Source organism: Carlito syrichta, unplaced genomic scaffold (assembly GCF_000164805.1).
Source record: "Carlito syrichta isolate Samal-C Ts95f unplaced genomic scaffold, Tarsius_syrichta-2.0.1 Scaffold302305, whole genome shotgun sequence".
In the NCBI taxonomy this organism is placed as follows: domain Eukaryota; kingdom Metazoa; phylum Chordata; class Mammalia; order Primates; family Tarsiidae; genus Carlito; species Carlito syrichta.
In genome coordinates, this window is record NW_007246401.1 from 186172 (window position 1) to 201091 (window position 14920).

At 46.7% G+C, this 14920-nt stretch overlaps 1 protein-coding gene across 1 annotated transcript in view; it reads left to right on the forward strand.

Annotated features, from left to right (window-relative positions):
* Positions 1–14920, forward strand: part of SRGAP1 (SLIT-ROBO Rho GTPase activating protein 1) — an 86840-nt gene that overhangs the window by 66646 nt on the left and 5274 nt on the right. The window contains exons 13-16 of the mRNA XM_021711460.1: positions 43–122; positions 10970–11150; positions 13127–13261; positions 13393–13732. Of these exons, the coding sequence (XP_021567135.1) occupies positions 43–122; positions 10970–11150; positions 13127–13261; positions 13393–13732 (736 nt within the window). The remainder of the gene's footprint in view (positions 1–42; positions 123–10969; positions 11151–13126; positions 13262–13392; positions 13733–14920) is intronic.

Below are 14920 nucleotides of genomic sequence, written 5' to 3' on the forward strand. Positions count from 1 at the left end.
CCCTTGTTTTGACTTCATGTGATTTCTGTCTCCGTCCTGCAGTGACAGCCCGTACAGCGAGCACGGGACGCTGGAGGAAGTGGACCAGGATGCTGGCACAGAGCCCCACACCAGCGAAGACGGTATGCCCCACCGGGTGCCTTAGCAGACCAGTCCTGATATCCTCATCGTAAATGACCAGAACAAGGTTGGACGCAATGGCTCATGCCTGTGATCCCAGCACTTTGGGAGGCCAAGGCGGGAGGATTGCCTGAGCCCAGGAGTTCGAGACCAGTCTGGGCAACAGAGCAAGGTCTCATCTCTTAAAAAAATAAGAAGTTCAGGCCGGGCGCAGTAGCACTTTGGGGGGCTGAGACGAGAGGATTGCCTGAGCCTGTGGGTTCGAGACCAGCCTGGGCAACATGGTGAGATTTCGTCTCTACAATAAATTAAAAAAAAATTAGCCAGGCGTGGTAGCATATGCCTGTAGTTACGGCTCCTTGGAAGGCTGCAGTGGAAGGCTCGCCAGAGCCCAGCAGGTTGACCCTGGGGTGGCCGTGAGCATGCCACTGCATTCCAGCCTGGGCAACAGAGTGAGACTCCAACTCCAAAAAATAAAATAAAATAGATAAATACAGTAAAAAGTTCAATAGCAACAGAATATTGATAAGATATTTGTAATATTTAAAAAATAATATTAAAATGAGCTGGGCACAGCGGCTCATGCCTGTAATTCCAGCACTTAAGGAGGCTGAGGTGGGAGGATTGCCTTAGCCCAGGGGTTCAAGACCAACCTGGGCAACTTGGGGAGACCTCGTCACTATAGTAAATAGCCGGGCATGGTGGTGCACACCTGTGGTTCCAGCTACTTGGGATTACAGGCATGACAGAAGGATTGCCTGAGCTCAGCAGGTCAAGGCTGCAGTAGTTGTGAGCATGCCACTGCACTCCAACCTGGACAAAAGAGTAAGACTCTGGCTCTAAATATATATATACAATGAAAACCGCCTTACCACCACCAAGTTCAAGAATAAGACATCTTTGCCTTTGCACCTCCCTGACCCAATTGCTCTTCTTTCCCCTCAGAGAAACCACTGTAAGCTCATGTATTTAAACAGTTTATTGTTTCTTTGTTCTTTTTCTTTTCTTTCTGTCTTTTTTTTAAATAGATAGGGTCTCGCTCTGTTGCTGAAGCTGGAGTACAGTGGTGTGCAATGTTATCTCGTTGCAGCCTCAAACTCCCGGGCTCAAAAGATCCTCCCACCTCAAACTCCTGAGTAACTGGGAACTGGGACTACAGGCACATGCCACCACACCTGGATCATTTTTTAATTTTTTTAGAGATGGGGTCTCACTGTGTTGCCCAGGCTGGTCTCAAATTCATGACCTCAAGTGATCCTCCTGCCTTAGGCTCCTAAACTGCTGAGATTACAGGCATGAGCCTCCACGCCCAACCTTTTTTCTGTTTTCTTGAACTTCCTACATATGGAATCATACTGTATATGTTTATCGTGAGTTTTTTTCCCTACTCGATATTATGTTCCTGAGTCTAATGCACACAGTTGCATGCTATTATAAGCGGTGATTTTGTCACTGTGTGACATCCCATGGTGTAGACCTACTCCATTCTCGATGAATATATAAGATACTGTCTATTTTTTGCCACGAAGAACGGTGCAGCTATGCACTTGATGACCATTGTGAACATGTCTCCCCCTGCAAATGAACAGGCGTTTCTCTAGGATGTGTGCCCGGGGGTAATCATGCCTTCAGCCTGACTGGGTACTGCCCGACTATTTTTTTAAATTGTTGCAATATTATGCACTTCATGCCCATTCATCAGCACTTGGTTTTATCAACTGTTTTCATCTTGGCTAGTACTGTCGACGTGCAGTGGTATCTGGGGATGATTTCAATTTGCACTTCTATGATTCCTCATGAAGACGCTGCTCTAAAACATGAGGTTTTGTGAGGCCAACAGGGAAACAGGGATCAACTGCTGTTGGACGACTGTTTGTTACTCACAGTTCCCAGAGAAGGGGAACCGCCTCGCCCCGGGAGGCCCTGCGGGGAGGCCCTGGGGTCTGTCCCAAGGCAGAGGAGGGGTGAGGACCTTACTGTGGTTTCCTCAGGAAGGACAGGGGAGGCAGGGTGTGCAGGTTTAGGGTTGGCTAGCTGGAATGATTCCAGCAGGCTGTGAGCGGTGGGGCTGTCCTGAGTCGGCCCGCGGGAGCTGGTGCGTGGTGGCTCCAGTTGGAGGGTTTGTGTTTGAAGAGCCTGTTGTGTGTGGACAAGTTATTGACTCTCTGAAGGAACTGGCTAACCCTGGAAGGGGTTTCCCTCCCGGTCAGCAAGGCCCTGGATGTCAGAATACTGAAAGTCAGCGACAAGGCCAGCGTGGATAAGCGTGTGTTTGTGTGGTTGGGTACAGCCTTCGCAAAATTACCATCAAGTCTCTGGTCCTGAATTCCACAGAGTTTTCTGGGCTCTTTTGGTTTGGTTTAGTTTGGCTTTTCGTTCTTATTTGGTTGGTAAGGGGTCTTTGTGGGCTTTTACTGGGTAAAGGTTTTGCAAACATCCTCTGCTTCATGGTTTTTTCTTTTTATGTGCTTATTAAGTCTTTTGCTAAACAGAGGATTTTATTTTTAAAGTGGTTGAATGTGTCAGTCTTTTCCTTCTTGGTTATTTTACTTTATGTCTCCTTTAAGAAATCCTTCTGCGACCTGAGGTAATGAAAATAATTATCTATATTTATTTTGTTTTATGTTATCTTATTGTTTTATGTTGGTGAGGACACATAACCTGAGCTCGACCCTCTTGACACGTAAATGTGCGGCACATCATTGTGGACAGCAGGTCTCTGAGCTTATTCACCTTGCATGGTTGAAACTTTATTTCCACTTTAGTAAGTCCCCATTACCCCCTGCCTCAGTCCCTGACTTTCACCGTTCCACCCTTTGATTCTATGAACTTAAGTTTGAGTCGGGGGGTCTCACTCTGTCACTCAGGCAGGAACGCAGTGGCACAATCACGGCTCACCAAAGCCTCGACCCCCAGGACTCAGGTAATCCTCCCACCCCAGCCTCCTGAGTAGCTGGGACTCTATAGGTTTGCGCCACCATGCCTGGCTAATTTTTTTATTATTTGTAGAGACGAGGTCTCACTATGTTGCCCAGGCTGGTCTTGAACTCCTGGCCTCGAGCGATCCTCCCTCCTCAGCTTCCCAAAGTGCTGGGATTGCAGGCATGAGTCACCTCACCCAGCCTGAATTTAACTATTTTAGATGCTGCATGTAAATGAATGTAAATCGTATTTGTTTTGCTGTGTCTGGCTTATTTCACTTAGCAAAGTGTCCCCGGTCCCTGGGTTCATCCATGTTGCCACATATGACAGGACCACCTTTCTGCATCTGAAGCAACCCGTTGCATGTGTATGTCACACTTTCTTTCATCTGTCTGCAAACGTTTTTGTTGTTCCCGCATCCTGGCTATCGTGAATAGGGCCCCCACGAGCACAGGTGTGCGCCATCTCCTCCAGACCCTGACTTCAGTTCTTTCAGATAAGTCCCAAAAGTGGTATTGTTGGATCCCAGGGTGGTTCTGTCTTTAAATTTCTGAGAGCCCTCCATACTGTTTTCCAGAAGCAGCTGTGCCACTGTGCATTCCCACCGACTGTGTTCAAAGGTTTCGGGTCCTCCACGTCCTTGGCGACGTGTGTTAGCTTTTGTTCGTTGTTTCCATTATTTATTTACTTTCTATTTTAAAGATGTGGGGTGCAATTCAGGGTCAGGTATACAAGTGGGCAGTGTACAGGTAAAGTTTGGGCCCCCCTTTGGTTCCCACTTCACCTGGTTTGAGATCAGGTCCTTTTATTGATGAGGTGTGCTCCCCACCCCCCGTCCCTCCCCTAGCAGTTTCCCTTGATACCACAGTCTTCCTAACAGGAATGGGGCACTGTCTCATTCGTGGTTTTGGTTTGCATTTCCCCAGTGATTAGTGATGCTGAGCGCTTTTTCATATCCTGTCAGCCATTTGTGTGTCTTACATGGTCCCTTGTTTGCTTTAAATCCTTTGAGGTTTTGCTTTTCACACACAGGTCTGTATTCCCCCAGGAACGTCTCCAGGGGTATGGTGTGAGGTGGGGGTCTGCTCCTTCTTCTCCACGTGGGTACAGACCTGTCACAATCGTCCCAGCGTCCATGTCCTTTCTCCCAGGCTCTGAGTCTCTGTCATCAATCAAGTGTCTTCTGGGTGCAGATTTCTTCCCGGACTCTGTTCCTGTCCACAGGCCTGCTTGTCTGTCCCAGTACTATGGTCTCGATTTTGATACATTTTAATACCTTTTAACAACTCCCAGTGTTGGCAAAATAAGACTCTGCTTTGTCCATCTTAATAATTCTCGGCCTTTCGCAATTCCATTTAAATTTTAGACTCCGTTGTTCAAGTTCTTAAAAACAAACAAACAAAAAGCTCTGAAACCCTGTCAGGGTTTTGATTGCAGTTGTACTCATCTCCATACAGTAAATGGAGAAACTTGATCTCTTTCTAGTATTCATTTTTTCAGTCCTGAACATATTTCCAGGTATTTGGCGTCTTCCAAGACACTTGTGTTCTTTCTCTGTAATGATCATTTTTTTCTCTTTTTCTAATGTCCTAAGTGTAACGCCTAGCATTTATTTTCAACATTTTATTTTGTAATACAACATATAAAGCTGTCCGTTTTCTCTTAGTACTGCTTTAGCTGTGTGCACAAATTATATTCTTCTCTCTGCAGCTGTCATTAATCTGCTTTTGAGTTGCTGTCAAGTTTATGTATATATATATATATATTTTTTTTTTTTTTTTAATTTTTATGGCATACTTTCCTACCTGCCGCTTGATCATTGCTTCTAGGCTTGTCCTTTTTCCTCCTAATAGCCAACCTTCTCACTGTTTTCGATAACATGTCTGAAAAGTTCAACCTGTCTTCCCCAATTTGTGTTGATGGTCCTCACTTGCAGAGTCTTTTTTTTCAGTGCACTTATAAATTTTTTTACATGTTTCTTGGAACTTTAGGCTCAGTTGAAGAGAGAGTTTTCATTCAGTTAATCTGCCTGGGACAGCATTGAATTTTTAGCCTGAATTTGTTCAGACCACCCAGGTATTGTGAATTGGACCTGAGGATTGCATATGGTTGGGAGTCTCCAAGATGACAGTTCCTGGGGTTTGAGATAGATTATCTCCTAAAGGGGAGATGGAGGGTGGGGCAGACGGTGACAACCTCTGGAGAGGTATGGAGGGCTTCAGGGGGAGAGGATTTCTAGAACTAGATGTTGTAGAACTAGACGTGTTCTAGAAACTTCTAGAATGCTAAAGTGAATTTCACTCTGAAAACTGAGCGTGTGATTCTCTGGTGGGTAGAGGTAGATTCCTCACACTGAGAAGCCCTGGACTACTGTGAAAAAACTGAAAAGCTTAAGTTAATCAGGCTGAGGAAATGTCCTCAAAGCTAAATCTGACCCTGTGTTCTAATGTTCCGTTCACCTTCCTAGGTTCCCACTTGCATTGAGCTTTTGGTCTTTCGTATTCTTTACCATCTTGGTACCTTATTAATACAATTACAAAGGTTGCCCTTTTCTTCTTAATTCAGCATTTTTTGTTGTTGCTGATTTTGGCAGGAGAATAATTGGGATGTCTAGTGTCCATCATTTGTGTCTTTAAAAGAAAAGTGACAACAGAACGAGACCCTGTCTCTAAAGAAAAAAAAAAATTTTTAATAAATAAAAGAAAAATGAACTGACATTTTTCAAACTGAGTTAGAAGACAGTCTTTAAAGTGAGAGCTTCTGCTTCTGTGATCCTTTTGAAAGCCTGAGCCCGGCCTCTGCCACCATTTTTTTCTTTTGCCTCGGGTCTCTTTGTTTCTCTGTGTGGTTGATCTTCTTTTCACTGCTGACTTCTCTGAAGTATTTCCTTGCTGACCCCAGCAGCAAAAAAAAAAAAAACCAGGACAAAGCGCCAAGCGTCTCCTTCCCAAAAGCCAGTCTCCCCGCCAGGCCGTCTGCCCGTCCTTCTTACCTCTCAGCTCTGAGACAGGAGCTTGGCCCAGCGCTCTGTGTTTCAGATGACATTTTGATCATGTCCACCTGATTTGGTTGCAAAAAAGAACCCCGCTTACAAAGGACAGATGCTTTTGGTCACAGTCTCCAAAGTCCCATAGCTAAACTAACTGTTGTCTTTGGTTGTCTTTGCAATTGCCCAGGTCTTGTGTTTTCCATGCCATGGTGTCACTAGAGAGAGACGCTTTTGTTTTGCAGAGCAGATCCAGCCTCTGCAGGGCGGAGGAGAGGTGTGGGCCACAGCCAGGTTCTCAAGAGAGTGTGACATACTCACATCTCATGTACAATTCCAAGAAATGGAAACCTAGGACTTGACAGCACCCAGCAATCAGGAAATCAGCTCTGTGCATTTTCCCGCCCTTTTACGTAAAAGTATAATAGCCCTGCAGGAAAACTGCATGACCGTGTCCCATCTTCCTATGCTGGTTATTGACATTGGCACTAGCAGCGATCTGTGATGTCCCCTCAGGACCTCAGAGCTCAGTGCATCTCTCTACAGTCACAGGACACAGCATGTTATGACCTGAGATGGGTTTGCTGGTAATGACTTGACTAACGTGTATAAATAGCTTGTTGATTGACTCTTGACTGTAAAACAGCTCTCTCGGGAGCAGAAAGAGTCAAAACAATGAAATTGCCCAAAACTGCTAATTGCTGTACTAGGAAGACCTGTAAGATGGTCTTCTGGTTATCCGGCCATTCCTCAGAGCTTATCCCCACTCGAATGAAATAAGAAGAGTCTGGTCATCTTGTTGCTAGCTGTTTCAATAAAATAATAAAGAGAGAATGATCATAGATGTCATGGTTATGAAGTTATAACAAAATATGTACATATCTGCTAAATACTCTTAGATAGCCCTTGGCCAAGCACTGCCAGAAAAACGTTGAAGAACATTAATGGTTTTCTCTCTTTATTTCTCTCTCACATAGGACAGTATATGTAGATGATATACTGTATCATGGACTGGTATCTTTTCTTTTTCTTTTTTTTTTTTTGAGTTGGAGTCTCACTCTGTTGCTCAGGCTGAAGTGCAGTGGCGTGCTCACGGCCACCGCAGACTCGACCTGCTGGACTCAGGGGATCCTTCCACCTCAGCCTTCCAAGTAGCTGGAACCACAGATGTGCTCCACCATGCCCAGCTGATTTTTTTATTTATTGTAGAGATAAGTCTTGCCAAGTTGTCCACGCTGGTCTTGAACCCCTGGGTTCAGGCAATCCTCTCATCTCTGGCTCCCAAAATGCTGGGATTACAAGCGTGAGCCACCGTGCCCAGCTTAATTTTCTTAGTAAAGCCTAATATAAATAGATGTGTTCACACAGGAATTTGCAAATTACTTGTTGTAAAGTTCTTTTTAATAAATTAACCCAGCTGGACAACATAGTGAGACCTTGTCTCTAAGAAAATAAAAATAATTAGCTGAGTGTGATGGTGCACACCTATAGCCCCAGCTACTCAGGAGGCTGAGGCAGGAGGCCTGCTTGAGCCCAGGAATTTGAGGCGGTGGTGAGCTGTAATTGTGCCACTGCACTCCAAACTGGTCGACAGAATGAGACCAAAAATAAATAGATAAATTAGCACGCTTTCATTCCTCCATGGACATTTTATTTCTGTCTCCCAGAAAGAGTTGGGGGACCAATTTTGATATCTGTCATCTGAGATTAACCAAGATTTGCACTTGAAGTTTAGAGCCAACTCTAAAGTCCTTCCCTTTAAGTTTAAAGTTGCATTTCCTCCCCTACGAAGCAAACTCATCGATACTTAATAAAGTGATTTACATTGTTTCTAATAAAATATAATTTGAGGGGGAACACCAGAGGGCTGGTATAGGATCTAGGGGTGGCACTCGGTTGCTGAAGGGCGCAAGCTGTTTTTTTGTTTTGTTTTGTTTTTTTGAGTTGGAGTTTCACTCCGTCACCCAGGCTGGAGTGCAGTGGCACACTCACGGCCACCGCAGCCTCGACTTGCTGGGCTCAGGCGATCCTTCTGTCTCAGCTTTCCAAGTAGCTGGAAGTACAGGCGCATGCCACCAAGTTGTTGTTTTAAGGGCAATTGCACCTGCCTCACCCAGAAGCAGCAGATTGCAGGGCTGAGGTCCCCAGCGTGAGACAGTACTCTCACCTCACATGTCACCCATCCAAAGGTGAGCGTTTCTCTTTGTCTTTCTTTAAAATGCCAAGCTGAAATTTACCCAGGCCCTTCAACTGAGGTGAGGTCTTCACTTTTCCGGTGTTGGTTGGTGTTCATGCGTTTGCCGTCCTTGTCTCAGAGAAGGTTGAGTTCATCAAGTGGGAAAGCAGCCCAGCCTTCCATGCCAGGAGCCCCCATGCAGTTATTCCGTAGGAGCACAGCTGTGGGGACAGGGCAGTGCACTTGGGAAAAAGGAACTCTTTTCGATGGGAAGGCTTGCTACCAAAGGGAAATCGAAGCCGATTTCCTGAGGGATTTTTTGACAAATGGGCAGGTTTTAATTTATGCTGTGCGCCTGGTCTAGAATATTTGGAAACTGACATGGGCTCAGCTTCTAACATGGGAGGTGCCGCTCAGGGCACGAAGGTATTTCTGTATGCACGTAGCCCTTGCTTGGTTCTCTTTGGTTCTGCTTCTTGCTAATTGGACGTTGACTCGATTGGCTGGTGGCATCAGGAAGTGGAGAGCTGGTGGGAGAGGGTAGGAGGGGTCAGAGGGCCTGGCCCTGAGGGGCTTTTTGCCACCAACTGAGTCACAAAGAGCATGCCTTCCAGCTGTCAAGAGGACCGTTTGCCTCCTTATCTGTGGTCAGAATTAGATCAGAGCTGAATTCCAGCTACAGACCCGGTGTTCAACATCTTTGTTGTTGGTTTGTTTTTAACTTTTTACTTCAAGATCATTGTAGATTCACATGCAGGTGTAAGAAACACCCCAGCAGAGAGATCCCGGCTACCCATCTCCTGGTTTCCATCAATGGTGATATCTTTCGAGACTGTCATCCCACATTACAACCAGGAAATTGACAGCCACACAATCCATTCGCCAAATCAGCGTGTCAGCAGCTTGACACGCACTACTGTGTGTGTGTCTGCTTAGCCATGTACAGTTTTCGCACATGGATAGCTCTGTGTGACCACAGCCATCATCACGATGACAAAAGCTCCGTTTCAGGGGTCCCGCGTCTACCCTTCACAGCCACACCCCCTCCCTCCCCAGCCTTGGTTAACTATTAATCTATTCTCTGTAATTATGTCATTTGAAGAATGCTGTATCGATGGAATGACATGGTATGTAAGCTTCTATGATTGGCTTTTTTTCACTCACAATCATTCCCTTGAATGTCTTCTGATCTCTAGCAAATAAAATTTGGGGATTTTTTTTTTAATTTGGGAAGAGGGCAGTTTAGGGTATGGCTTGTTTTGTAGCAGAGATCCACAATTTGTTATTGATACGAGAGAAAAAATTGTCATGACAGTTGGTAGTAGTTTGAAGGCTTGATAGTGCTGGGTGTGGTGGCACATGCCTGTCATCCCAGCACTTTGGGAGGCCAAGGCAAGAGGATTGCCAGAGCCCACGGGTTTGAGACCAGCCTGAGTAACTTGGTGAGACTTCGTCTCTACAATAAATGAAAAAAATAGGCCGGGCTCGGTGGCTCAGCCTGTAATCCCATGCTTTGGGAGGCTGAGCTGAGTGAATTGCCTGAGCCCGCGGGTTCAAGAACCACCTGGGCAACTTGGCGAGACCTCATCTCTACAATAAATCAAAAATTAGCCGGGTGTGGTGGTGCGCACCTATAGTTCCAGCTACTTGGAAGGCTGAGGTAGAAGGATCTCCTGAGCCCAGCAGGTTGAGGCTACAGTGGCAGTGAGCGTGCCACTGCACTCCAGCCTGGGTGGCAGAGTGAGACTCCGACTCAAAAAAAAAAAGCACATGAAGAAATTAAAAGTATTCAAATAGCATGCATGATGGTGGTTTGACTTAATTTTTAAAATAATCTAGCAAAGCACAAACTTCCTATTGTCTAGGGAAAGTGATTGTTTCTATGGTACAAGGAAACTCTGTCCATATCATCTATCCATGTCAAAATAATATTGGAACAATGGTGTAGGACGTTCCAACCCAAGGAGGAGGGATGTTGCATATCATGTTGCAAAGTTTAAAATATTTGTAACAGGTTGTCATTATATCTCTAATAAGAGGCCGTGGAAATTAAGAGCTGGTGTTCAATGTTTCTTTGCCTGGAAAACGGATGAAAGCAAGAGAATGTTCTCCTATGTCTTTTTATTTATTTATTTATTTATTTATTATTTTATTTTTTTATTTTTTTTGAGTTGGAGTCTCACTCTGTCACCCAGACTGGAGTGCAGTGGCCGCTCCCAGCCACCGCAGCCTCGACCTGCTGGGCTCCGGCGATCCTTCCACCTCAACCTTCCGAGTAGCCAGAATTACAGGCATGTGCTACCACGCCCGGCTGATTTTTTGATTTATTGTAGAGATGAGGTCTCGCTGCCCAGGCGGGTCTCGAACCCGCGGGCTCAGGCAATCCACTCACTTCAGCCTCCCAAAGGCATAGGATTACAGGCTGAGCCACCGAGCCCGGCTCCTATGTCTTTTTAAACAGCCTCCATTTTCTCCTGCCTTGATGTGTTGATGGCACTGTTCAGTCTGGATATTAAAACGGCCTAGGCCAGGCGCAGTGGCTCACACCTGTCATCCCAGTCCTCTGGGAGACCAAGGCAGAAGGATCGCTTGAGCCCAGAAGTTCTAGACCAGCCCTGGGCAACATAGCGAGACCTCGTCTCTACAAAAAATAATCATCATAATAATTAAAAAAAATAAAATGACCATGATAACCGAAAGTCATCTGTAGGCCACGCCTTCCTGACAACCCCGTCTCTCGCTGCGTCCTGGTGTGTTCTTTGCAGAGTGTGAGCCCGTGGAAGCCATAGCCAAGTTTGACTACGTGGGGCGGTCCGCCCGAGAACTGTCCTTCAAGAAGGGTGCCTCCCTGCTTCTGTACCACCGGGCCTCCGAGGACTGGTGGGAAGGCCGGCACAATGGGGTAGACGGGCTGGTGCCCCACCAGTACATCGTGGTACAGGACATGTGAGTAGCCTCTGTGGGGCGTGGTGGGGGGAGGGTGCCTGGGTGCTCCCAGGGAGGACTCCCGCCATTGTTCTTTGGCTGACTTGGGTCTTGGGAGAAAGGAGGGGGAAGAATGACAGAGATCGGCCTTCTGGGTGGGTCTGCTTCTTCGCCCCACGAGGAGCCTTGGAGCAAAGACTGGTGGGAGGCAGCTTCTAAAGCGTCCAGGTTCTTGGAAAAGTGATGTGCAGAGCATGGTGACGGTGACATCATGCTGTTGTCAGTGCACTGTTGAGTTCCAGAGCCCCGAGAGGCAGAACGCCAAAGTCAGAGGGAATCGCCCCAGTCTTTAAGAAAAAAGCTGCTTTCTCTCTTTCACTCTCTCTCTCCCCGCATCTCGTGTCTCTCTCTCTCTCTCTCTCTCTCTCTCTCTCTCTCTCTCTCGGTCTCTGTCTCTCTCTCGGTCTCTGTCTCTCTGTCTACCTCTCTTTTTCTTTCTCTCTCCCATTTCTCCCCCGCTCCCTCCCCCTCCTTCCCTCCTCCCTCTCCCAAAGCATAGCAAAAAAAAAAAAAGGCTATTTGCTCGGGAGAATGCTCTAATTTCAAAAATATTTAAAGACATGCGCAGATGGTCACAATATATTTTTTTTGAAAGAAATCATTTACAAAACAGTGTGCACAGTATCATCCCTGTTTTCCGAGATCAACACTTCAAATGCACTACCAACTCGGAATAGCCCTTCAAGGAAAAGAGAAATGTGCCACACCAAGTGTCTTGAGTAATGGATGAGTTGGCCAGATTTTAGAAATCTTACAACGTGCATCTCCAAATCCAAGAAACGTTATGTGTATATAGACATGCAGTCATATAACTTCTAAAGCATATACATAAATATGCTAACATAGAAAAAGTTTTATATAAATATCTATACAGTCTTATGCCACATAATAACATTTCTATCAACAGTGGTCCAGATATACACCAGTGGTCCCAAAAGATTATAATACCTTATTTATTAGTACTGAACTGCACACTTAAAAATGGTAAAGATAATAAATTAAATATGTATATTTTACCTCAATTTAAAAAAAATTTTTTTTTGAGTTGGAGTCTCCCTCTGTCGCCCAGGCTGCAGTGCAGTGGCATGATCACAGCTCACCGCAGCCTCGACCTCCTGGGCTCAGGTGATCCTTCTGCTTCAGCCTCCCAAGCAGCTGGGACGACAGGCACCAGCTAGTTTTTCTGATTTTTTTGTAGAGATGAGGTCACACTGCGTTGCCCAGGTTGGTCTCAAACTCCCGGGTTCAAGTGATCCTCCCACCTCAGCCTCCCACTGTGCTGGGATTGTAGTCTGAGCCACCATTCCCAGTCTACAACAATGAAAAAATGTTTTGAGAATTATAATACCCTATTTTTCCTGTGCGTTTTCTATGTTTTGATGTGTGTCTCTCCATCCATACCATTGTGTTACAACTGCCTACAGTGTCCAGTACAGTCACATGCGAGGTGTGTAGAGGGCTGTGCCATCTAGGTTTGCGTAGAGACACTCTGTGATGTGTGTGCAGTGATGAACTCACCCAAGGACTCACCTCTCAGAACATGTCCCTGTCATTAAGTGACACGCGACTGCAGTGTAAACACTACACACATCTTTGTACACACTCACACACGTATCCCAGGCATGGAAAAAGGGATACATCTGTGTATACACTCACACACATGTATCCCAGACATGGAAAAAGGATGTCCAAGGATATTTCCTAAACTTCTGGCAGTAGTTGTCTGGGTGTTTCGTCATGGCTGAGGGTTATTTCACCCTCGTTTGCATGCTTGAGATTTCCAACTTACCTGCAGTGAAATTATACTGGTTTTATAATGAAAAGAAAACTGTTGTGGTCATTAAAGAAAGACTTAGTACATCGATGCTGTCACTTATTATTTTTTTGCCTCCACCCATCTAGCCCAAGACCCTCACCCTTGATTCTTGCCGTTTCAGGGATGACACGTTTTCGGACACCCTGAGCCAGAAAGCTGACAGTGAGGCCAGCAGTGGGCCGGTCACTGAGGACAAGTCCTCCTCCAAGGACATGAACTCCCCAACAGACCGACACCCTGACGGCTACTCAGCCAGGTAAGGAGCCTGGTGACCAGGCCTGAAGTCCCCCTCCCCCGGAGGGCCTTGAGAAGGCTCTGCGCCCCCCGCCCTGAGTACCACCCAGTGTGATCGGCCCTCCTGCCTTCTCTGTTTCTGTGGACATCTAGACAAAGAAAACGAGGTGAGCCGCCGCCCCCGGGAAGGCGTCCCGGCAGGACCAGCGATGGCCATTGCCCCCTACACCCGCCGCACGCCCTTTCTAACTCCTCGGTCGACCTGGGGTCTCCCAGCCTGGCCAGTCACCCCCGGGGCCTGCTGCAGGGCCGCGGCCTCAACCACGACAGTCCCGAGAGGAGGCGCCGGCCGGGCCACGGCAGCCTGACCAACATCAGCCGACATGACTCCCTCAAGAAGATCGACAGCCCGCCCATCCGGAGGTCCACGTCGTCGGGGCAGTACACGGGCTTCAACGACCACAAGCCGCTGGACCCGGAGACGATTGCTCAGGTACGGTGCTTTCAGCTGGGCACTGCCTCGTAAGTGCTGGGCGTGATGGGGGCGGCGTGAAGGGTGTGCTGCCTATAGCTGGGTTTTTGTATAGAACTGGCTGAAGAGGCTGGGTGTGGTGGCTCATGCCTGTCATCCCAGCACTTCGGGAGGCCAAAGCAGGAGGATTGAGCCCAGGAGTTCAAGACCAGCCCAGGCAACATAGCAAGATCCTGTCTGCAAAAAATAAAAATAAAAAATATTAGCCAGGTGTGGTGGCGCATGCCTGTAGCCTCAGAAGGCTGAGGCTGCAGGATCACCTGAGCCCAGGAGGTCGAGGCTGTGGTGAGTCATGATCACACCACTGCACTCCAGCCTGGGCAACAGAGTGAGACCCTGGAAAAAAATATATATTTAGAAAACAGAAAGGAAATGTGCCCATTCTGTAACTGAGACCTGTCTGTGAGTCTCTTCGAAGAACCATTTGTTACTGAAGTGTCCAAACATGTTGGGCTCATATTGACTTAAACAGACACGACAGAAATGCAGGACTTGGGCATTTGAACCCATCGCTGGTGAACAGCCAGGAAAGTTAGGAAGAAAAAGAATGAGGAAGGACTAGCTCTGCCAGACCCTAAATGCATTCTTTTTTTTTTTTTTTTTGAGACGTGGTCTTGCTCTGTCACCCATGCTAGAGTACAGTGGCACAAACATAGGTCACTATAGTCTCAAATTCCTGAGCTTAAACCATCCTCCCAGCTTGGCCTCCCAAGTAGCTGGGACTACAGGCACACACCACCATGTCCTGCTCGTTTTTATTTATTCACTTTACTTTTTTTATATAGACAGGGTCTCACTATGTTGCCCAGGCTACTCTTGAACACCTGGCCTCAAGTGGTCCTTGTATCTCAGCCTCCCTAAATGCCAGGATTTCAGGTGTGAGCCACCACACCCGGCCCCTAAATGAGTTCTAAAGCTAGCAGAACAGGGAGATTGGTGGAACTGACTGCAGAGTCTCAGAACAGAAAAAATGGAGTGTCGTTGTCCCCCCTTTTCTGCGGGAGATGCGTTTCAAGACCCCAGTGGATGCCTGAACCCGTGGACAGTACAAGACTCTACACGTAATGGTATTTCCTCTGCCTACATACCTGTGAGAAAGCTTAATGTATAGATCAGGCACAGTAAGAGGTTCACAGAAACCAAGAATAA